The sequence below is a fragment of the Podarcis gaigeae genome, assembly GCF_964106915.1.
Source record: "Podarcis gaigeae genome assembly, chromosome: 2".
NCBI classification, from domain to species: Eukaryota; Metazoa; Chordata; class Lepidosauria; order Squamata; family Lacertidae; genus Podarcis; species Podarcis gaigeae.
In genome coordinates this window covers 112,168,992-112,193,178 of record NC_139679.1, presented here as the reverse complement: position 1 = coordinate 112,193,178, position 24,187 = coordinate 112,168,992, and the positions used below count along the sequence as shown (strand labels likewise).

The 24,187-nt window shown below is 45.5% G+C and overlaps 1 protein-coding gene, 1 long non-coding RNA gene and 1 pseudogene across 9 annotated transcripts; 1 reads left to right on the top strand and 2 right to left on the bottom strand.

Annotated features, from left to right (window-relative positions):
* On the top strand, window positions 1-24,077 carry POU5F1 (POU class 5 homeobox 1). Of its 7 annotated transcripts, none has more exons than XM_083725192.1 (5): window positions 1-19; window positions 15,535-15,649; window positions 16,974-17,104; window positions 21,071-21,235; window positions 22,043-24,077. In XM_083725192.1, exons 3-5 carry the CDS (start codon window positions 16,979-16,981, stop codon window positions 22,331-22,333), a joined length of 582 nt encoding a protein of 193 aa, XP_083581318.1. In that variant the 5' UTR covers window positions 1-19; window positions 15,535-15,649; window positions 16,974-16,978; the 3' UTR covers window positions 22,334-24,077. The 7 variants fall into 7 exon arrangements, with proteins under 7 accessions (XP_083581318.1, XP_083581317.1, XP_083581316.1 ...); XM_083725191.1 differs by lacking the exon at window positions 1-19 and adding an exon at window positions 10,717-10,947; XM_083725190.1 differs by lacking the exon at window positions 1-19 and adding an exon at window positions 12,863-13,056 and having other exon boundaries at window positions 21,074-21,235.
* Window positions 1,263-4,671, bottom strand: LOC310838259. The gene is made up of 3 exons (XR_014560861.1): window positions 4,006-4,671; window positions 2,273-2,357; window positions 1,263-1,548 (listed from the first exon to the last, which is right to left on the bottom strand). It is a non-coding gene; the product is annotated as an uncharacterized lncRNA (long non-coding RNA).
* Window positions 9,129-9,498, bottom strand: LOC310838083 (cytochrome c, testis-specific pseudogene; annotated as a pseudogene). The gene has a single exon. The product of its transcript is annotated as a cytochrome c, testis-specific pseudogene (transcript).
* Window positions 24,078-24,187: the final 110 nt, after the last annotated feature.

Sequence of the window (24,187 nt, the reverse complement as noted above, 5' to 3'; positions counted from 1 at the left end):
CAGCACAGGAAGATATACAGTAATGCGCCTTATACTCATTTCTAACTTTTTATTTTATTTTACTCTTATTTTGCCTGCCCTTCTGCAAAAGTTCCTGGCCCAGGCATTCTGTCTCAGCTTAGCCTATCACGTAAGGTATAAAAATGGGGGGGGGAGCCCATTTTCTTGGAGTTGCCTGGGTTTAGGCAGCTTAGAGGTCACATCCAGTAGCTTAGAGGTCACATCCAGTAGCTTAAACCACAGAGCCTAGGGCTTGCTGATCAGAAGGTCGGCGGTTCAAATCCCCGTGATGGGGTGAGCTCCAGTTGCTCGGTCCCTGCTCCTGCCAACCTAGCAGTTCGAAAGCACGTCAAAGTGCAAGTAGATAAATAGGTACCGCTCCAGAGGGAAGGTAAACGGTGTTTCTGTGCGCTACTCTGGTTCGCCAGAAGCGGCTTAGTCATGCTGGCCACATGACCCGGAAGCTGTACACCGGCTCCCTCAGCCAATAAAGCGAGATGAGCACCGCAACCCCAGAGTCAGTCATGACTAGGTCTAATGGTCAGGGGTCCCTTTACCTTTACTAAAGGGACCCAGTAACTTAGATATCACCTAATCACTTAACTGGAAGTGTTAAGACACACTGTGCAAAGCCTCAATTTCAAAGGCTGATTCTATGTGCAGGCTTCCTCTCAGTTTTTAATTTAATTCTTTCCTTCTTTTAACATGTCATTTATCATTTTCCATTTTACAACAAACGTAACATTTTCCGCATATATTTTCAATATCTCATTTCGACCTCCTTCCCCCTCTTTCTGCAGCTGCTTATATTTATAGATTCAGGTAGGTAGCCGTGTTGGTCTGACGCAGGTATCCTTAAATAAATTGATATTTTTAGAGGTCAACTGTATGCCCTGATATTTAATCTTTTTCACTGCCATAATTTCTATTTTATTTTGTAAATCTTCAATTTGTTTTTGATCCATATTTTTGACCAACATTTTTGTTTTGGCTTTATTTAATTTGAAACCTGCCAATTGCCCGAACTCTTCAATTACTTCCAGTGTTCCAACTACACTGGTCTGAGGTTCTTCTAATGTTAATACCATATTGTCTGCAAATGCTTTAAGCTTGTATTCATTTGTGCACAAATGAAAAAAATAAAAAAATGTCCAGTAGCACCTTATAGACCAACTAAGTTGTATCTGAAGAAGTGTGCATGCACACAAAAGCTTATACCAGAACAAACTTAGTTGGTCTATAAGGTGCTACTGGACATTTTTTTATGCTTATATTTATAATACTTTTACTGCATTTCCAAGTTAAACCTAATTATTATTTATTTTATTTCTTTCAATAATTGTTATGTCACTGTATGTCTTTACATCAATCCTGCTAATGATTTAATCTGTTTACAAGGATTCTGAAAATATACCCTAAATGATTTCCACTATCTATTAAATATTTCGTCTTAATTTCTTATTATTTCGGTAAGTTTCGCCATTTCTGCATATTCCAATAGTTTTTGTTGCCATTGTTCTATGGTCAGGACTGTTGTATTCTTTCCATCTTTGGGCAAATATCAAGCCAAGAAGCAGAAGTAACAGATATGCCCAGGATTGCATACTATTGTTTGGAAACAAGACTCTAAGCTCCATTATTATGGGAGACAAAAAATTATTTATGTCCAAATTCTTCACACTCATACATAATTTGATATACCTCTATCATGGCTGCACCCACCCCGGTCATCTTTTTCTTAAATTTCCTCTCTGTTCACTGACAGGAACTCAGGCTGCAAACCTAGCCATGACTACTCAAAGGTAAGCCCCACTGAATTCAATGGGACTTACTCCCAGGTAAGTGGGATTAGAACTGCAGCCTCAGTAAGTTTTACTTCTGAGTAAACACGCACAGGGCTGGGCTTCACACCTGCAGCTGAAATGTTTGTACTGTGGGAATGTACTGATTTAATGTTTATGAATTATATACTCTTTTTTTTTTAATTGTTGAATGGAATTCCCCCCTCCCACCAATTAGGTAGCAAATTGAAATTATATTGAGTCATTTTCATTTTTGTTATGTTCCTGCAATCTCAGATAGATATACTGAAGAGCAAGGCTCCAAATCTATCCACCTCTTTTAAACTCAATTATAAATTCTGAGAACACATGTATAGGATGTGCTGTTAGGCTGTAGTTGCTGCCATTACAGTTGTTAGCAAATTCGCCTACACAAACCATGAAAGAAATTGCTCTTGGGGTCCCTTTACCCTTTACCTTTTTAAGCTTACCCAGCTATTGAGATTCATGGGAAGGAAGATGCAGTTCAGAAGAGACCAATTGTTTTCATTCATCCAAATTGGGATCAATAGAGACCTAAAACATTAGCAAAAAATAAACAGCCTGGCAATAATTCAGGAATGGATTTTGTTTACGTCCTAGCTGCAGAATTTTATCTGTTTTCTCGGACAACATGGCACATTATTATTATTATTAAAATGGCAATTATTTTTTATTCTTTTATTTATTGCATGGTTGCAGAGGATGGGAAATGGTTTTTCTTTTAATTGTCTATTTTATTCTGTACCAAATAAAAATTAAAAGTGCTTAAATTTTATCTACAATTCCAGCAGGCTCCCATCTGTGCAGTGGTTAAGAGCGTTGGCGTAGAACTTGAGGAGTCCTGGGTTCTAATCCCCACTTACACATGAAACTTGCTGGCTGACCCAGATCCAATCACTTTCCCCACCTCACAAGGTTGTTGTAAGAATAACACAGGGAGACCCACGCAAAATACCTTGAGCTCCTTAGAGAAAAAGTGAGATATGAATGCAATAAATGCATGCCTTACTAAACAAGCTTGCTTTGCCCTGACACTCCCACCTTCGGCCACTAGGCAACACTTCCAAGACACCCATTCCCCCAGACTGGAGGGGCAGCCAAATCAGGGATAGGCAACCTGTGGCCCTCCCGGTGGTGTCTGACCCCCAACTGCTGCTAGCCCTGGCCAGCAGGCCCAATGGTCACAGATGGATGGGGATTGTAGACCAAAATCTTCTGGAGGGCCACAGATCCTCCTACTCGTGAATGAAATGGAAACCTTTACCTGTTGAACCTCTGTCTGCCAGCCTGCCATTGACAGAGCTCTATTATAAAGAAAATCGTCAACCACTGTTCCCCCTAGAAACCAAGAAATGATGGTATTTCTGCTGGCCATTGTTCATAACCAATGCTTTTTTCCTGGGGTATGCATAACCCTAAACATTTTGTGAATCTGGGTTTGGCCCAGGGCCGGATTTGGGTTTGATGAGGCCCTAAGCTACTGAAGGTAAGGGGGGCCCTTTATTGTCAACAACAAATTGCTGCTGTTTTTTGTGTTGAATATATGCTATATGGCAATTTATGGACCTCATAGGTATCTAAAGCACATAACAAAATATGTAATATTTTTGGAAATGTACATCCAGGTTTTTTTCCCTTTAATTTTTTTTGGGGCCCCCAAGAGAGTGGACCCCTAAGCTACAGCTTGTTTAGCTTATCCAGGTTTGGCGTCATTGAGGGGCAGTATTTCAATATGAGTAGGAAAATGAGAGTGTCCCTGTTCATAACCCATTAATTAATATTAACCCCTTCCCTCCTGAACCAGCCCTCCATGGCCCATGTTCCCTTCCAACCCTCCCAGGGACCCCAAAAGCGCCCACCCACCTCCTCCCATCCAACAGGGCACCCTCTTTTGAGCCTTCTCAACTCCTCCTCCCTTTGGCTTTGAAGCCCCCCAGATCCTTTGCCCCTCTCTCAGGGCCATCTCTCCCCCCCCCACCCCCCTCCAGGGGTAGAGGCCCGAGCTCTATTGTCTAGGTCTGAATGGGCCATATGGGGCTGCAGAATGGCCGGGCCCTGCTGAGCTTTGTTGGGCCCATGGCATTGGCGGTGGTTGGGGGGCTGCTGGCCCTTTGAAGCTGGGGAGGAGGGGGAGGGGAGGGCGGGGGTCTTCACTCCCGATCTACTCCCCTTTGACCAATACCTGGCAGCCAGGAGGGGTGGGCGCGCAGGATCTCTTTAAGCCGGAGGGGCGGGGCAGCTTTCAGGATGGCCCCATAGGCTTTCAAATCCGCCCCACCGGTGGAGGTCAGAGCGGAGAAGCGCTGCAGCTTCTGCCTTGGCTGGGCGTCTGGGGACACTTCTCACCACTTCGGGGTTTTGGGGACCTTGCATCGTTGGCTGGTCTCTTCAGCCAGCTGCACACCTTGACTTCAACCTATAGACAGAGCGGATCTATTCTGCACCCTTTCCTCACATCTCACTTTGCACCGGGATTCTTGGACCCAGACTTGGATGCACCAAGTCTGCTAACTTTTTAAAAATAATTAGCTGCTGGCCAGCTGGTTGTTCAGATCTTCTCAGCTTTTTTTTCCTTCCAGCTTTCTCTATTTTTTTCCTCTTCACCCCCGGGCCTGATTGACCGAACTGTGAGTGCTACTAAAGTTGGCTTCCATTTAGGGGGTCTCTCTGTGGTGGTGGCAACATCCTTTGAGTGGCTGTAAGAGCTGAAGAAAAAATCTGATTTGGGGAAGAAGACCTAGGAAGGTTTTTAGGGGCTGCGTTTCTTTGGACTTTCTGAACTTCTGCTAGCATCAGTTTATCCACACCTGGGTTCCCACCTTTGGATTAAAAGCAATAACTCTGCTTCCTGGACACTTTTTGAGTTTCTGAAAAAAGAAAACAACCAAGTTTGCCATGGCTGGGCACTTGGGCAGAGAGTTAGATCGCCCCTACCCTTTCGCTGTCCAAGGGCTTCACCTTGGCAACATCCCTGCTGTTCCTCACCATGAAGCTAGTGGAGGCTTCTTGCCTGAAGCCTTCAGTGGGGCAGCCCCTGGGCAGGGATTTGGGTTCAGGCCTGACTACGGGCCTCCGGGAGGGATGCTTGAGTCCCACCCTGGCGGAGGAGAAGCTCCCCGGACTTGGTACCCCTTCTCTGCTGGAGATGCCTGGAGTCACCACCCCGGGGTGATGATGGGGGCTTATGGGGTCCCTCAGCCCGGGGAAGCCGCTTGCCAAGGCCCCAAACCTGACATCAAAGTGGAGCCTGACTTTGAGCAGCCAGGGCCCTCTTATGTGCACACCTGGGCAGGTGGCTGCCTTGTGCCAAACCCCTCGCCCTCCATTGCACCTGGAGATAGCGGTGGAACTGCTTCACCCAGCGAGGAGCCCCAGCGCTCCAGCAGCCCCGCTAGCCAGGATGATGATCTGGGCAGCCTGACCGGCAGCGAGGAGACCAGTCCCCAGAGTAATGGTAGCAGCAGCCCAGGTGGGCAGGCAGCCTCTGGAGAAGTCAAGGAGGATGGTGGCGGAGGCAGCGGAGATGAGGTAAGGATGCTGTTGTGAGTCTGGGAACCCCAGGGGGAAGAGTGAGGGACATAAGAAACAGCCTTCTGCAGAGTCGAGCCCGTCTAGTTCAGTATTACCTACACGGGCTGGCAGCCGCTTTCTACAAGATTTTGGATTCCCAGCCCTACAGATGGATGGTGAGAGAGGATAAGAATTACGGAAAGGGAAATATGGAGAGTGTTCAACAAGTAGATGGTGCAATGGACACGCCTAGTTTCCACATTGCTAGCTAGTATTGTCCTGTCTTGTCAACTTAATTGGGTACCCCATAGCTATTGTATGAAATAGGAAGTGAATATCTATGTCCGTTTTCAGCATGCCACAGGTCTTAAAGCAAAAGGTGGTCTGTCTGGGGGAGAGGAAGACCGGGACATGGTTAAAGCCACAGAGTCTGTGTTCGTATTAGTCTTAAAATGCAAAGGGCTTGGTGGTAACTACCAGGAATAACCTCGGAGATGAGATTTCAGGGTTTGCGCAGGGATCTGAACTGTTCTGGTTCAAGTCTAAAAAACCTCTAGCCGCTGGTTGACCGTTTTCTACTTCAAGCAGTGTTGTGGTTGGGCTATACTGTACTTAATTGCATGCATGAGGCACGATGGTTACATATTCTGCATGTCACCCCCATAGGGTTGCAAGGTTAGATGATGGTGTTTCTGGGCAGGTTTGAACCCCAGTACTTTCTCTTCAGAATGTAAGCTCTGGGTTCTCCAACAACTACTTGATTTTATTACATACTAGAGCTCTGCTGGATCAGGTCCATCTAGTTAGCATTTTTTGCCAGCAGCAGCCAGACAGGCGCTCTGGAAAGCTCATAAGTAGGGCATGAATCCAGCAGCCCTCCTTGTTAGTTGGCAACAACTGGTATCCACTGGTAGGCTTCCCTTGTATGTGGAGGTTCTGCCTAGCTCTCATGGCTAATAGCTGTATCTGTTTATATCCCACCTTCATCTCCAAGAGGCTGGTGGTGGTGTGTGTGGTTCTCCCCCTTCTCATTTAATCTTCACAACAACCCTGTGAGGTAGGTTAAGCTGAGAGGCAGTGACTTGAACTCTCCTTTTCCCCAGGTGTTCGCAGGCCAACAGTTTAGGAGAGATTAGAAGCATCTTGATAACAACACAGTGATTAGTGTGGCATGATTTATTCTTGACAAATCCATGCTGGCTCCTGCTAGGTTAATCACTTTTTTGATTGAGTTATTAACTTAGCAGATTGTGGGAACGCTGCTTGATGCAATTTATCTTGTTTTCAGCAAAGCAGTTGACAAAAAGTTTTTGTTAAGCGTGAGCTGGAAGATATTACTGTTCAGTGGATTCACAAATGATTGGGAAACTGTCCTCAAAGATTGTTGAAGAACTTAGAAGAGCAAAATGGGGGGGGGGTTCGTTTGGGGTGATGAGTCCTGGATCTGATATACTTTTATGTTCTTATCAGTGGCTACAGTACTTAGAAGAAGGGATAGAGGGAATCTTTATCAGTTTGCAGATGGCACAAAGCTGAGAAGGAAAGCCGAAACCTCAGAAGACAGGGATGCAGAAAATTATTCAAATGTAGAGTTCTAAACTAGAGGAGGTAGTGATTGAGCTGAGGACAGGGTGTGTACCTGGTTTGACAGTAGTAACAAAACTATCTCTGGGTGGGACATGCATCAGATATCTGAAGAGCAAAAACTTGTTCTCTGCTGCCCCAGAGGGAGAAGACAAGAGCCTATAGGCTTTTATAGGAGGGAGATTTTCCTTGAGTGTTAATGGAGCAGTTCAGCAATTTCCTAGAGGAGTAATGAACTCTCCCTCAGTGGTGGTCTCCAAGCAGAGACAGCCCTTATTGTGATGTTATATTCTACTTCTCAATTTCCAGTATCTAGCAGGGTGTTAAACAAGATGACTTATGAGGCCCCCTTCAGTTCTAGGAACCTGCCCTCATTATGTGGCTTATAGAGATACTTACTTGTGGCCTCAGAGTTGCCGGGAGGAATTCCTTAGCTTATATATATTTTTTATTCCAAGGACACATCTGAAAACTTAGTGCCAGAGTCCACTGAAGATTTTGGATATCTATTTTTTTTAAAAAAGTTTTTATTGTTAAAATAATTCAGCATTAATACACACATATTGCGAATATACAAGCATACAAACATACATTTCATACAATCCTTAAAAATGTTCAAACATACCTACATTCAGTCCCACAGATAATTCCTTTTCCCATCCACCACCCCTCACCCCACCTTTGTGTTTGACTTCCAATCTACTCAATTGCAATTTCTTTCCACTTCTATTACTTTCTTTCACACACCTTGAACCTAATTTCATGCTTCTTTTTCTATTACACATTGTTATGCATCTTATTTAGTATTTCAGTATTTAAAACGGAACTTGTTTATTCTGATTTTTCTGAGTTCTGATTTTTCAATATGGTTTTGCAAGTATCCTTTAAACACATTCCAATCCCTGTTGGATATCTAGATATGTAGTTCGTTCTATCCCCGTCATCTCTGCAAGCTTCTCCTTAATATCCACTTGTGCAAAAGCAATCAATGTTGCTTATTTCCGCTTGTGTTTAAAATGGAAAGTTGCTGTGGCCCAGGGGCATTGATCACTGATAAACTCTCCAAGCTCAAGATCTTTCCTATTGAAAACTTTACAGCCCACAGCCAGATGGCACATATCATCTTCTTTTGCAGGTGACTGCATGGCCATTCCTATATATTCTCTGTGGAACTCATCTTGTTTCTACAGTATAAATGAGAAACTGTAGGTGGAAGGAACTGTGCTTTTTTTTTTTTAAGTGCAAGTGGTTTTTCTTCTCATCTCGTCTGCCCCATATCTCATATTTTTGGTGTTGGGGGTGGTTTTTCTAAGTCTCCAAGCTAAGGACTAAGCAGAAGTGGATTGTAGAAGTTTATAATTCTGAGCATGGTGAAAGGCAGGGGCATTTTCCTCTCCTCCCCCATACCATAATTCTAATCATCCAGCACAACTGATTGGCAGTGGGGTTAAAACTTATAAAGAGCAATGCTGGATATTTGTCCTGCAAATGTTTTCCACTTTAAATGTCCTGTCAGATGGGATCAGGTCTTTCCCACCATGTCCTCTTAACTTATTCTCTGCGTGTGTGTGCAGTGCCATTTCTGACACTCAATAAGGTTTACAGTTTCTGAAGTCGCTTTTGAGTTGAATCAAGGTCTAATAATCATTTTTGAGGGTCTAGTACAAATGGTTGCTCTCTCTCTGTCTGTCTGTCTCTCTTCCCCTCACATGACACCACAATCCCATATCATCTCGTGATTCGCAAAAGTAAATTTCTGTTTTGAGTTCTGAAATTGCGTTTTCTTCATAAATCGCACCATGGCTTACAATGAGCCTTTTCAGTCATTCCCCTGAGTCTTTCCCTCCTTTTATCAGTTTTGTTGAACATAACATCCAGTCCAAAGAGGAGCCCTGCAAAATTTGATGTCTAGTTTGATCATTAACTTTCGGTTGATCCCAATAAAGCTATTTGTCCTGCTTTTTGTTTTTTGACAGAGAGGGGTTGTCGTTTTTTTAATTACATGATCAGGAAACACTAGAGTCACCCTGACTGTACTCATTCAATTCTATAAATTATAATGCAAGGATAAGTACATACGTTAAGAACCATCCGTGATCAAAGTTCTCTGGCTGAAGGATTTTTGACGTTGTTGCAATATAATACATGCAAAAACGGAAAGTTTAAAAACCAATCTCATCAGAGAGTCATTTCCATTTGTAAGGTGAAATAAGGCATTAGAAGCCATTAGTTAGAAGTGTCCTCCTTAAGGCATGCTATTAAACCCATCCTCTCCCCCTTCTTCTTAATGCCAGCAAATGTCATCTTAGTTCCTGGAATATACCGTACTTCCTGGGGTTTTCCAAGTAAACCAGCAGTGTATTTTCTCCCCAGGTTATACCTTTGCTTTTGTTGGCTTCCATGCAAGAGGAACCTTCGGCTTGACCGGTCTTTTGGCCAAAAAGACCATGTAGATTAGGGCCAGTTTTGTGCTTGCTTCCCTTTCCAGCTGTGTGGCACTGTGAACCCTTCTGAACACCAATTTCCTTGCCCTTCTCAACGTCTCCCATGGTCACTGCACTCAAAGTAGAGGAAGGGATGCAAAGCCCTTCTGTGCCCTGTGCTGTCGCCGTTCTTCCCTGTTTTGATTCCTTAGTCATTCTGGCCACATGACCCGGAAAAACTGTCTGCGGACAAACACCGGCTCCCTTGGCCTGTAAAGCGACTTGAGCGCTACAACCCCAGAGTCGTTTGCGACTGGACTTAATTGTCAGGGGTCCTTTACCTTTATGCATTAATTACTTCGGTTGGGGGGGCACACAGTTTCTCTTCCTCCCCATTCTGTTCTTTGCATCTGCTTCTACGTTCCAGAAGCATTGAGAGCAAAAATCAAGCAAAAAAAGTTTCTCAATCCTGATTTTTTTTTTTAAAGGGCTCTAGGCACTTCCATTTTGCATTTGAAATTTTCTTCATTCATGCAATGGTGCTTCGAATTTAAAGGCAGTTTTCTCCTACCCTAATGCTTGGGAATAAACGTCGTTCTACCTCGTAGAAAATGACGTTTTTAAAGTAAAAATAATAAAAATGACATCTATAATCATGTGCTTGCCTCCAGACTACAGTGGTACCTCTAGTTATGAACTTAATTCGTTCCGGAGGTCCGTTCTTAACCTGAAACTGTTCTTAACTAGAGGCAGGCTTTCGCTAATGGGGCCTCTTGCTGCCACTGCGCCGCCGGCACACGATTTCCGTTCTCATCCTGGAGCAAAGTTCTCAACTCAAGGTAACTCTTCCAGGTTAGCTGAGTTTGTAACCTGAAGCGTTTGTAACCTGAGGCGTTTCTAACTCGAGGTAGCACTGTATAAGAAAGGATGCTATTGCCATGTGAGGCTACAGGCTTCCTAGGAGCCCAGATATGTGTGGGAACTGGCAGTGGTTGAGAAAATGCACTCTGTATGTGCTCAGAGGTATTTTACTGATGTTACTGGGTAGGCCTATACCTAAATTCTCCTATCTCAGGAGAGGTCATGGTCGCCTGTGCAGGATATATGGCTTTAAATCCTGAAACAAGTATGGAAAAAAGGGGAAAATGGCCTTGAGTGAGGACCTTCCTGGTAGTGGCACCCCGTTTGTGGAAAACCCTCCCCAAAGAGGCCTGCCAGCACCTTCTTTGAATTATAGCCCACTGTTTACATCTTAAGTCATGCTGTGAAACTGAGTTTATCTCTCTGCTGACCATTTTTATTGCATTTTCATAAATGGATTATATATCCACAAGGTTGTTTGGCAGCTGTATAAATGTCACCAATAGCTGTTTCTCGCCGAACTTTTTCACACTCCTGAAATTCAGAGAAGCTTTGAACGCCAACCGGCTTTCAGAAGAGGAACAGTCCTAAGGCCAGAAATAGCGGTGGCAACCTTATGTCGAGGCAGTTCAAATAACTGTATTGGAGGCACAGTTGACTTGTTATGCTAAAATCGTCTCCTGTGATCTCCAGGAGATCTGAGGGCCTTTGCAGCTATGCGGCTGTTTGGCCAGCCTGCTCCAGAAGTGATTTCATACCTGCACCAAATAAATATTTTAAAAATGCTAAAAAGGGGGCGATTATAGAAGTGTTGCGGAACAGGTATTCTTTATTGGGTGCAAAAAATCTTATCTGCAATGCAAGCCGAACCCTGCCCAGAGGTATCTGCACTTGGGTCCAGTCAATATCTGTTCCCTTGCCCAAAGATCAATGGAAGTGGGATGGGTGGGGGAACACAAAAGACCCTTTTAATCTACTTTTGCTCTTTCTGAAGGGGGGAGGACAACACCACCTTTTCTAGAAGAAGGCAAAATTGTCAGAAGGCAAAGGTTTTCACTGATGATGTTGCCGGTATGGGGGGGGGGGCATGAGAAGGGTCCCAGCTCATCTTTCAGGCTGTTTACCCTGCTGTGCTGATCAAGCTACAGCTTTTAAGCTGGTTTTTCACTCTTTTCCCCCCCACCCTAGTTTTTTTTGTGTGTGTGTTTTGAGGCGGGGAGCGCAGGGGAATGGCTCTGCTGCTACTTCTCAGGTTCCAAAATCCTGACTTGTATTTAAAAATGGGAAAGTTGGGTGGGAGGGAAATGGTACCTCTAACCACAATTACTATTACTTCTTGTTCTTATTACACATTCATTCCAAAGTTACATTACATCTTTGTCCACTGCCATAATATCACAGAACGATCGCGCCAACCCTCAGTCCTTTGTCACCGTCCTGTTGGCTTGACAAATACCCTCAATAGGAACCCAACTACTGATCTGATTTACTGTTACTGCGCTCGACTTTTCCTGTATCTCTCCAGCCTTTTTTGATCCGTCTTTGCATAAAAAAATCTGGCTTTGGCCACATTCACCTCACGCATTTAATTAAAGCGCTACGACAGCGCTTTATTAAAGAGTAATGGTTTCCCCCAAAGGATCCTGGGAGCTGTCATTTGTTATGGGTGCTGACAGTTGTGTCAGGAAATCCCCATTCCCCCCTCACAGAACTACATTTCCTAGCTTTTCCTGGAAAGAGGGATTGATTGTTAAACCACTCTGGGAATTGTAGCTCTGTGAGGAGAATTTGTGTGTGTGTGTGTGTGTGTGTGTGTGTGTCACCTAACAACTCTCAGCATCCTTAACAACATCTTTACAGCTGCCATAATTTTTGGAGGGAAGCCATAGCTGTTTAAAGTGGCATCATAGCACTTCTTAATGTAGTGCTATGGCAAACTTAGCCCTCCAGATGTTTTGAGACTACAATTCCCATCATCCCTGAGCACTGGTCCTGTTAGCTAGGGATGATGGGAGCTGTAGTCGCAAAACATCTGGAGGGCAGAGTTTGTCTATGCCTGTCTTAGACACTCCAGGTCTTTTGACAATGGAAGAAATCCCAGCCCTTAATTGTGTGGGAGATTGGCACCAAGAAAGAGGGTTCCTTCAACCAATCTGGGGTAGCCAATGTGGGACCCTCCAAACAGACTACAGCTCCCATCATCCCTGGTCGTAATCTGGCTGGGTTGATAGGAGCTGAGTCTACAACACATGGGAGTGTACCGTGTTGGCTATCCCTGGCCTAGGGACTGCAGCATGACCGTCTGTGGCAAGATGGGGGAAGTACACTGTTGAATAGCAGAAGGCTGGGAACAACACCCAGAGCAAAACTTGAGTCAAAGAATGGTGCATAGCCTGTTACATGTCTTTGAGGTCTTGTTAATCTCCTTTGCTTCTTGTAATCTCTCTTTGGGCTGGTGAGGGGTGAAAGATAGCAGAGCAGGAACCCTGTCTACTTCCTTGCACAGGGCTTTGTGCATGCTCTTGTGAACCTCAGTCCTTATTTTGGGGTGCTTCAAGTTCAGGCTAAAAAGAGGCACCAGCAATGAGAATTCTGTCAGTGCTTGCTTTGACACACACACACACACACACACACACACACACACACACACACATCTCCAATTTAAAAATCAGATGCTCCGCCTGCCCTAGAATCCTTTCTCTTTAATGCTAAAGTGTGTGAGGACAAACCCAAGTAGCTGGTGATGGATAAAAGGCTCTTGGCACATGTTGTTGTTTAGTCGTGTCCGCCTCTTCGTGACCCCATGGACCAGAGCACGCCAGGCACTCCTGTCTTCCACTGCCTCCCGCAGTTTGGTCAAACTCATGCTGGTAGCTTCGAAGACACTATCCAACCATCTCGTCCTTCGTCTTCCCCTTCTCCTTGTGCCCTCCATCTTTCCCAGCATCAGGGTCTTTTCCAGGGAGTCTTCTCTTCTCATGAGGTGGCCAAAGTATTGGAGCCTCAGCTTCAGGATCTGTCCTTCTAGTGAGCACTCAGGGCTAATTTCCTTAAGAATGGATACCTCTGATCTTCTTGCAGTCTGGAACATCTCTTAACCTTGCTGATAATCTCACCAGCTCAGTGTACTCTCTTATTTTGTTTTGCCATTCTTATTTAGATGGAATATACTCTCCCTTCCAGCCTTTTGCGATTAGAATTCTGGCAGCAAATGTTACATACATTGGCAGTGCGTTGCAGTTGATAACAACAAGCAGACAAATCTTCACCAAGACCCTCAGCAGTTTTCAAGTGGTCTGTGAGGAAGAAAATTTGGGAGCCCCTGTCTTAACGGATGTTAGATTTTCCTGAATTTTCCCAGTTCTTAGATAAGCGTTGAAGCATCTCAGGTGGTTCTGTGGCTCCTAGGGCTGCTTCAAGACATTTGGTTGCCTGAGGTGTTACAACAAATTTCACCTTGATGTATGGAGAAGAGCAGACTAATATCCAAAGCTGGCCAAATTATTTGAGCACCCAGCAGAGAAAATCTCTCATGCCCAGGTTTTACATTTTTTTTATTCTTCATCTTGGAATAGAACCTAGAAGCTTAACTTACTACAGTTTATTTTTTGTACTTCATCCCCCCCCCCAAATCTTGTCCCTATTTTGTTCCATTTTTAGTTGATCGAAGTAACAGAATCACTCAAATAATGCACTTTAGAAAACATTTTTAAAAATAAAATAAAATATGAAGTTGGAAAATGGGGTTCCTCATTCTGTCCTACCCTTTTTTTTTCTGGGAAGGGTTGTGATCAGCTCTGATGGGCCATCAGACGGACACATTCAGACAACCATTTGATTCTGGCCCAAGGCTAAGGCGATCAGCTCCTTTGGTTCAAAAACAAAACACCAATGTGTTTGGATTCCCCTGGTATTTGTGAAGGATATGAGTTTATCAGAGAAGCTATTTGCTTGACTAGACTGGGAGAAAGATCTAATCGGTGTCTGAAGATAGATAACATATGCTAAAGACTAGTACTGCAAGTTTTAAGTGATTAGTCATCCTCTGTGGCAGCAGTACACAAAGAAAAATTCTTCCCTGGGGGGGGAACTTTTCCTCACATTGTCACAGCACCTGCCCATTGCAGACCAGTCTGGGAAGTATCCTCAGACACACACTCAGTTCAGTTACTTAATCTGTCCCTGTGGAAAAACGGGTCTGACTGCCAAGAAACGCTGCCATGTGGATTGTGGTATCATCACTGAGAAATAGGTTTATTCATACAGGTAACCTTGTCCCAGGGGACGCAGGTGGCGCTGTGGATTAAAGCCTCAGCGCCTAGGACTTGCCGATCGAAAGGTCGGCGGTTCGAATCCCTGCGGCGGGGTGCGCTCCCGCTGCTCAGTCCCAGCGCCTGCCAACCTAGCAGTTCGAAAGCACCTCCGGGTGCAAGTAGATAAATAGGGACCGCTTACCAGCGGGAAGGTAAACGGCGTTTCCGTGTGCGGCTCTGGCTCGCCAGAGCAGCGATGTCACGCTGGCCACGTGACCCGGAAGTGTCTCCGGACAGCGCTGGCCCCGGGCCTCTTAAGTGAGATGGGCGCACAACCCCAGAGTCTGTCAAGACTGGCCTGTAATATGTTTGTATCCAGATGCTCTAAAAAACAACAACAAGGCAGCAATATTCCGTTATTAAGAGCTAAATTAGATTTGGGGCTGAGAGCCTGAGGTGTTTTGGTGATCAACTTCTGATATGCAATGTACACTTCTAATTCACAAAAAGTCACACACACACACACACACACACACGGGAGAGAGAGAGATGCAATCAAAATTATTCGACCCCCATTGCAAATCAGGGTTATTACCAAAAATGTGCTGACTTTCAGCTGTTTGCAAGGGGCAAATCAAACAAAAGCAATTGAAATAGCTACCACGGATGCTTCTAGTGCTTTCCCCCCAAATTACAACTTAGGATGCTGGCTTCTCCACTATATATGCAACTATATATGACCTGTCTGTTGAACAGAGTTGATGAGACCTGACGGCTTAGCCCAGATGCTCCGGTGGGCCTCATGAGAATTGTAGTTCAATAGCACATCCACAAGTTCTCTACCTCTGGCTTAACGGGTCAGAATCTAAGTCTTATTGGTTTCCTGGGGGAATATTGGTGGTTAACTGGTGACCAATGGTTTAGGCTTTGAGGCCTGGGGGCCTGAGTGGGAAAGACAGCTACAACCTCTTGCTGTGGAGGTGAGATGGCCGTGGTGTTGATGTGTTTTCCCATAAACAAGCCATCCTTGTTCTTGTTCTGTTTACCCAAGCCCACCTTTTCTCCCTTCTTTCTCCCTAGGTTCCTGTTACTACCTCTGAGGATCTGGAAGAGTTTGCCAAATTGCTGAAGCACAAAAGAATCTCGCTGGGCTTTACTCAGGCAGACGTGGGACTGGCCCTGGGTCTGCTGTATGGTGGGTATTTTTCAGTGTTAATTAATAAATAATAATAATACCACAAAGGAGACCTTTAAGGTGTTCAGCGTGGGAATCCAGAAACAAGTTGAACACAATGAACTTATCCCCCTCCTCCAGATATGGGGACAAGCAGGTGGAAATGCTTATTGGGCTGCACCAGGAATAGGCAAACTGGGGCCTCCAGATGTTTTGGGACTACAATTCCCATCATCCATGACCACTGGTCCTCTTAGCTAGGGATGATGGGATTTGTAGTCCCAAAACATCTGGAGGGCTGAGTTTGCCTATGCCTTGGCTGGACGTTGCATATTTTCTCTACCTGAAGCCAAGGTGCATATATACTAGTGGTGGATGGGTTGTTAAAGGAGGGGTTGTGCCTCTGGTAGGGGAAACATCATGCTCCTTCTGGGGTAGTTTTTCTTCCGTTGGTCCCCCCCCCCCCTGCATTCATCTCTCACCTGCGGCTCCCAGAAGCTGTCAGCATGCAACAGATCAGGCACAGGCAAACTCGGCCCTCCAGATGTTTTGGGACTACAATTCCCATGATCCCTAGCTAACAGGACCAGTGGTCAGGGAGCGATGGGAATCGTAGTCCCAAAACTTCTGAAGGGCCACGTTTGCCTATGCCTGCAACAGATGGTTGGATGGCTCTTTCTAAAAATTTCTGCAGCCAAGCTGGTGCCAAATGTCTTGCTCTGCTTTCCTTTGGACCACATCAGCGAGGCCTAGAGGGGTGTATTGTCAACTGGGCAGCCCAGGACCTCTAGACACACTTCCCAGGCTTCCCCCTAACCCTGGGGAAGGCCTGGGTGGAAAAATAAGCTTGTGGTTAGTGGTGAAAACTCATAAGAGTTATCACGGATCCCTCCTTTGGAGGCAACGGAACAAGAATGGCTGCCACCAATCTTGGGCTGCCTCCAATCTGAGTCTAGGCTGTGCTTTTCATTATTATCATTAAATTTTATTTATACCCTGCCCTCCCCAGCCAAGACCGGGCTCAGGGCAGCTAACACCGGTATAAAACAATTGATTGAAATACAACTTAAAAACAAGATTAAAACATAACATTAAAATGCCGCCTCATTTCAGTAGGAACTCAAATCAAAAACTTTTTGGGGATGAAAACGTCAAGTCTTCACCAAGGCCCAACTATCCAGACTGGTCCTACGTGGGCCAGAAAAAAGCCTGGGAAGTCCCCAATTATCATGCAGAGTTATGGTTCCTGTCGCGTTGCCTACCTACCTCTGCTTCTAGCGCACTCCCTGCATTCCTGTCCCCAAATCTGGTTTTTGCCTGTCTTCTTCTTTTCTCCCTCCCGCAGGGAAGATGTTCAGCCAGACCACGATCTGCCGCTTCGAAGCCTTGCAGCTCAGCTTCAAGAACATGTGCAAATTGAAGCCCCTCCTCCAGCGCTGGCTGGAAGAGGCTGATTCCAACGAGAATTTGCAGGAGGTGAGCCTCCTGGAGGGAGGGAGTTGAGTGGTGTGTCCCTGGGGCCGGGGAGAAGTCTTCGTCTGGGTTGCTAAATTATTATTATCAAACCATTGCTTGCCACCCTGCCTGGGGCTGCGCAGAGTTCCTTTGGCAATATTGATGGGCTTCTGCCCCAAAGAGCTTAGGCTGTATACCTGAAGGCTGTATACCCCCATCGTTCAGCCCGGACACTGAGATCCAGTGCCGAGGGCCTTCTGGCGGTTCCCTCATTGCGAGAAGTGAGGTTACAGGGAACCAGGCAGAGGGCCTTCTCGGTAGTGGCGCCTGCCCTGTGGAACGCCCTCCCTTCAGATGTGAAGGAAATAAGCAGCTATCTTCTCTTTAAAAGATATCTGAAGGCAGCCCTGTTTAGGGAAGTTTTTAATATTTAATGCTGTATTGTTTTTAACACTTGATTGGAAGCCACCCAGAGTGGCTGGGGAAACTCAGCCAGATGGGCGGGGTATAAATAATAAATTATTATTATAATTATATTATATCCATCTAAATCAGGGGTCGGCAAGGTTTACCTTGCCTGGGCCGGTTCACTCCAGCAGAGATCCCTCTGTGGACCGGATTGCGTGCGTGCGAGTGTGTGCACGCCTGAAATTGTCTGCAGTTGTGATTTCCAGCGCCACGGAAGCGAGTCCCTGCACTGTGCTGCGCCGGTTTAGCACAGCGCACGGGGACTCGCCAAGAAGGTGGCTTGGTTTGGGAGCGGCTTGTGGGCTGGTTAAACGACGCCCGTGGGCTGCTTGTAGCCCATGGGCCTTAGGTTGCCTACCCCTGAGCTAAGTCATTGCACACACTGTTCTGCGAGTACAACAGAATTCATTTCCCTCTTAACTCCCTGCACTTCCCAAAAATTATACTAGAGAGTAGAGGGAGAAACCCTAGAGCAAATCTAAGGGGTGCAGCGGCGCCAGGAGGAAGGAAAAGGAGGGATAGTTGCCATGCACTCAAAAAAGTTGTTTTCCACATGCAATGATTTGGTCCGATGCAACTCGTCCATTCTAAAATACGTTGCCCCAAAGAGATTACAGTCCAAAACAGTGATAAAAATGTATTAAATCTATAAGCCACCCTTCAGTCATAGAAGTGCAAGAAGTGAGGTTACAAGGAAGCAGGCAGAGGGCCTTCTCGGTAGTGGCGCCTGCCCTGTGGAACAACCTCCTGTCAAGGAAATAAACAAACGATCCGACTTTTAGAAGACATCTGAAGGCAGCCCTGTTTAGGGAAGTTTTTAATATTTGATGTTTTATTGTGCTTTTAATTCTGTTGGGAGCTGCCCAGAGTGTCTGGGGAAACCCAGCCAGATAGGCAGGGTAATAATAAATTATTATTATGGGAATATCAAGGTAGTATGCAGCATAAAAACAAATGGCCGCAGAACCAATTTCAGATGCTGCTACAGCAGCAAAAATACAGGGCCAGTAACTTATAAGTGGAGGGAAAGATGAGGTTATCTAAGGGGCACTGTGGACAAGTACTATCTTAAGGCTTCATCATCACGTTTTGGGAGTGAGGCTTAAGAGAAAATGACAAAGTCAACGAAGGAAAAGTGGATTTGAAGGAGGTGAAAGGAATACCATTTGCACATCTCAAGGCGGGCAGTTTAATGTTCAGGGATAAGGAGACTGGGTGAAGTTGTTTAAGGGGCCCGGATACTTTTTTTGAGGGGGTGAAGGTCATGGGCAGAGATCAGGGCCAGATTTAGGTTTGATGAGGCCCTAAGCTACTGAAGGTAATGGGGCCCTTTGTTTGTCTAGCTATCCTTTGCCAACAACAAATTGTCACTGTTTTTTGTGTTGAACATATGCCGTATGGTAATTCATGGACCTAATAGTTACCTAAAGCCATTTGCACAGAACAAAATATGTATTTTATCAAAGTAACTGCTGAACTGAAATACAATTTAAGAAGTATATTAATAGTGAATTTTTTTGGGGGGGGCCCTAAGCTATAGCTTGTTTAGCTTATACGTAAATCCGACACTGGCAGAGATACAAGAAGCAAGGATAGGCTTTGGAAAGTAAGGCAAGGAGTCCATGCTAAAGAAGGGAAGTCCGTAACTGACTAGAAAAAGACTATCTGCTTATTATTATTTATTTCATGAAATTTATACGCCACTTGATTTGAGGGTTTGGTGTTTTTTGTTCTTGTTGTTGTTTACAAAATATAAAAGAGCCAAAACAACAACAGCCCAGTGTTGTGGGCAGAGTGATAGGAGAGCTAAATTATGTTGGCAGTCGAGTTAGAGACCGAGATGCGACTGTGCCAGGTTAGGGAGAAGGAGGATGAACAGACTATTAACCAGAATTTTAGCTTTCAAGAACAGAGGAAGGATGTGTGTGTTGAGTTTGCAATACCGTGGGAGAAGAAGAGCTACAATTGGGCAAATGTGAGTTTGTGGTGTGTAAGGGGAGAGGAAATGAATCCAAGGCTGGTCTTGATGATGATGATGATGATGATGATGATAATAAATATTATTTATACCTCGCTTATCTGGCTGGGCTTCCCTAGCCACTCTGGGTGGCTTCCAACACAATATTAAAATACAGTAATGCATTAAATATTAAAAACTTCCCTAAACGCCAAGAGGAGAAAGCTCAGAGGCGATCACTTGGGGAGAAAATCATTCGAACTAGGAAATCTTAACTTCACATTGTGTATTGTACACCCCGTGCTGGTCCTTCCTAGCAGAAATCCCACCATCCGTCCCCAAGAGAGAAGTGTCATGGGCTTTGGGGGCAGCCTCAATATTTGCAGAAGTACAATCCTTTTAAAGAAAGCAAATAACACCTTAAGCCTGAGGAGGATGGCAACAACAACTAAAACAGCCCAGTGGGGGCTGAGAACATAAGTTGACCCATGTTGGGTTAGGCCAGGTATGTAGGGTGTACAGTGCTACCTCGGGTTAAGTAATTCATTCTGGAGGTCCGTTCTTAATCTGAAACTGTTCTTAACCTGAAGCACCACTTTAGCTAATGGGGCCTCCTGCTGCTGCCACGCCGCCAGAGCACAATTTCTGCTCTCATCCTGAAGCAAAGTTCTTAACCCAAGGTACTATTTCTGGGTTAGCGGAGTCTGTAACCTGAAGTGTATGTAACCCGAGGTACCACTGTATATGAGAGGAAAAGAGGGGAAGCATTTCAGAATTTAAAGAGTGAGGAAAGCTGGTGGTGGGGGACATGTGGAGAAATGGTGGTAAATGGTGGCTTAGAACAGATTGAAGCACAGTGGACAATTCTGATATTGAAGAGGGGGAGAATGGACCAGAGTAGAACATCAAAGGTAAAAGAGACTCTAAGGTAAAGGTAAAGGGACCCCTGACCATTAGGTCCAGTTGTGGATGATTCTGGGGTTGTGGTGCTCATCTCGCTTTACTGGCCGAGGGAGCTGGCGTACAGCTTCCGGGTCATGTAGCCAGCATGACTAAGCCGCTTCTGGAGAACCAGAGCAGCACACGGAAACTCCGTTTACCTTCCTGCCAGAGCGGCACCTATTTATCTACTTGCACTTTGAGGTGCTTTTGAACTGCTAAGTGGGCAGGAGCTGGGACCAAGCAACGGGAGCTCACCCCATCGCAGGGATTCGAACCGCCGACCTTCTGATCGGCAAGTCCCAGGCTCTGTGGTTTAACCCACAGCGCCACCTGCATCCTAAAAGAGGCTCTAGGATTTGCCAAAATGGCTATCGATCAGGGTGGCGTAGCAATGTTGGTTGGTTTGCCAGCCCAGAGGGTGAATATACTTCAGAGTCATTTGACCGTGGCTTAAATCGGGAGGGGGTTATCGAGGCTCCCAGCGCCTCCTTGTGGCTATGCCAGTGAGCGCGCACACGAGCGTGGAAGAGTCTGCCCAGTCACTGATGGGACAGGTGGGTTGTTGTGGGTCTGGGTTGTGGGTTTGGCAGCGTCACCAAACATGGCTATCCCTTGTGCAGCAGCTGTGCTCCATGGAGTCTGCCATGATCCAAGCCCGGAAACGTAAACGTACCAGCATTGAGAACAGCGTGCGGGGCACCCTCGAGTCTTACTTCCTGCGCTGCCCCAAGCCCAACGTGGACGAAATCGAGCAGATTGCTGATAACCTCAGCCTGGAGAAGGATGTGAGTGACACCCATCTTTCTTCACCTTCCTAAGCACCTGCTACTTCACTACTCCTGGCAAAAATAAAAATAAATCTTTCGCCATCAAAATGAGCCCAGTCCAACATGATGGGCTCAAGCTCCTTACAGTATTTTGTGGGTGGGGTATAATATTTATCTACTGATTTGTTGCCATTTATAATATATCCGTCTCTAGCCTGCCCCCATGACTGCTCATTCATTCATTCATTCATTCATTCATAGCATTTATTTCCCACCTTTCAGCTGTGAAAGCCCTCAGAGCAGCTTACAAATCAATTTTAAAAAACCAACAGCCACTCCTCAGGCTTACAGTGTCCAAAAAGACATAACTCAAAAAAGGACGGGACAAAAAACAAGCAAAATTCACACCCAAATCGCAGCATTTGGGGCTGTACAGCAAATGGTTTCTGCAAATCTTGGGGTTCTACACCTGGGGCGAGATCTGAACATGCAGATTTAATTACTGTATATTGTTTGTTAAAATAATGCCTTTAAAAAAAAAAAAAAAGCTTCTGACGTTTATTATTCAACAAGCAAAACATGCAAGCAACACAAGTCCCAGCACTCCCGACTTTAGAGTTGGGGACTGAGGCCAAGGAGTCTGGGGGGTGATTCCAAGAGACTTGTGTTCCTGTTCTGCAATGCCCAAGAGAGAAGGTCTTGCAGAACCCTCTGGGGAGATAAGAAATGGCAGGAAGGAGGTGTGGGTCAAGACGGAGGAAGTTGCCTTGGCAGTAACCTATATATGTCTTCTTCTTTTCTCCCCCTTTGTCCGCAACCTTGTAGGTTGTCCGCGTCTGGTTCTGCAACCGTCGCCAGAAGGGCAGGCGCAACTTAGGGGCTGGATCGCGGGATGATTACGACGGGCCGGCTCTACCGCCTCCCTTCCCTCATGGCGTGCGCCAGGCTCCGCCCCCCGGGCTCGGCCCCGCCCACCACCAGCTGGGCCCACCCCACCAGGGCTACAATGGCGCTGCCTTTGCTGCCCTGTACCTGCCCCCCTTCCATGAAGGGGACGCCTTCGTTCCTTCCCCCTCTGGTTCTGCCGTCATGGGCCACCCAATGCATTCGAGCTGAAGAGCCCCCCCCCCTTTAAACAAGCTTCTCCCTCCTAAGCCTTAGTCGGGAAAGAGGCTCTCTTGCTACTTCCCTGCTTTCTAACTAAGGAGCCTTAAAGAAAGGGGTTGTCTAATTTTTGTCTTTTATTTTTTGCTTTTTAAATCAGGCATGCAGGACTTCTTGGCGGTATTGCAATTTTGAGGGGAAACAGGCGAGGCATCTAGTTTTTTATTGTAACCGTGGTTTTAAATTGCCGCTCATCACATTCCCGAGGCGAGAAAATGGTGCCCCTAGAACAGGCATAGGCAGCTTTCGGCCCTTGAGACTACAATTCCCATCATCCCTGACCACTGGTCCTGTTAGCTAGGGATCATGGGAGTTGTAGGCCAAAACATCTGGAGTGCCGAAGGCTGCCTATGCCTGCCCTAGAAGCATCATTGGGGACTTTAAAAAAAAATAGTTCTAGTTTGCTGGAGCCATCTTTTTAATCTCCATTGTATCACTACAATTGTAATCTGGACATAAGAGCTCTCTCTCTCGCTCCCCCTCCAAGACTGAAAGAATTGACAGCAGCCTTTGCCAATTTGCTGCTGTCCAGATGTTTGGACTATCACCAGTCCCAGTCAGCACAGCTGCTCTGTCTTGGTCTGATGGGACTCGTAGTCCAAAACATCTGGACGGCACCGGATTGGGGAAGGCTGATCTACTGACTTTAGCAGCCGGAGAAGAATCGTGCTTTTAAGTTCAGCATTTTAAAGAAACATTCTCCTGTTGAGATCGGTGAGGCTTAAAAGTGCTTTAACAATGGCCTGGTAGACAAACAGTAGTTGAGATGCAAAACTTAACACTTTGATTGATTCTGCAGTTGACAACTGGGTGGTTCAGTTTTCCTCCATGCAACGAAAATTCCCGGGGAGAAGGATAATACTTCCTTCTACAGAAGAACTGTACAGAAGTGTACAGTCCAGAGAGTTTTTAGAATGTGGTGTTCTCTTCTGCGTTAACTAGGATTAGGTTGTGGCAACCTTTCTAGAAAATCTAGGTTAGCAGGTCCTCAGGAATCCTTTTAATCTGGAATGTCTCCTGAAATGGCCTCCTGCCACACTGTCAAGCCTCAAAGTAGATTTCGTTCTAGGCGCTGACTTCCTCTCTTGAGCAAAGAATGCAAAGTTAGTTTTGAAGCCAAAGTTAGTTTAGAAATTTGTGTGTGAGAGAGACTGATTGGGATACATGAATGCATGTCTTTTCCTGAAAATTTAGGATGGTCCTTTTGGTGCTCTAGCAGAGTTTTCCCCAACCCTGGGGCACTCCCACCATCCCTGACTATTGTTCATGACGGCGGTTGCGCTCCAACATCTTGTGCAGGCCCAAGGTTGGAAAAAACCACTCTAGAATGTCTACATTGCTCTAGAACGGTTGGTGCATAATAATTTAAAAAAATCAGTGCCTTTCCCCCCAAGGGCATTTGTCCCTTTTTTAGAAATACCTTGCCTCGTTCACAAATTGCGGCAAACGTCTGAAACAATTCCTTTGAAAGAGAAAACAGTGAGAGGCATTTGATTTCCTCTTCACTTCCTTTCCCATTTATTTGCTATTCAGTATTTACTATTGCCTCTAGTATGGGAGAAGCACGGTTGTTGTTGTAGTGGTGTTCTTAAAAATAAATGAGCCGTAATAATTTGGCCTCTTTTAAGTTTTGTAACGTACGCTTGGCACTCTGAACTATATGCATGCCATTTCTCATAACAGACCCCTATTAAAAAAAAAAAAATGCCAATCATATTGTGTGTCTCATTTTCTAAACCAGGAACACACTGACTCCTACCAGGTTGGTACACAAACCAGTTTAGTCATCCTCGTACCCCCATTGCA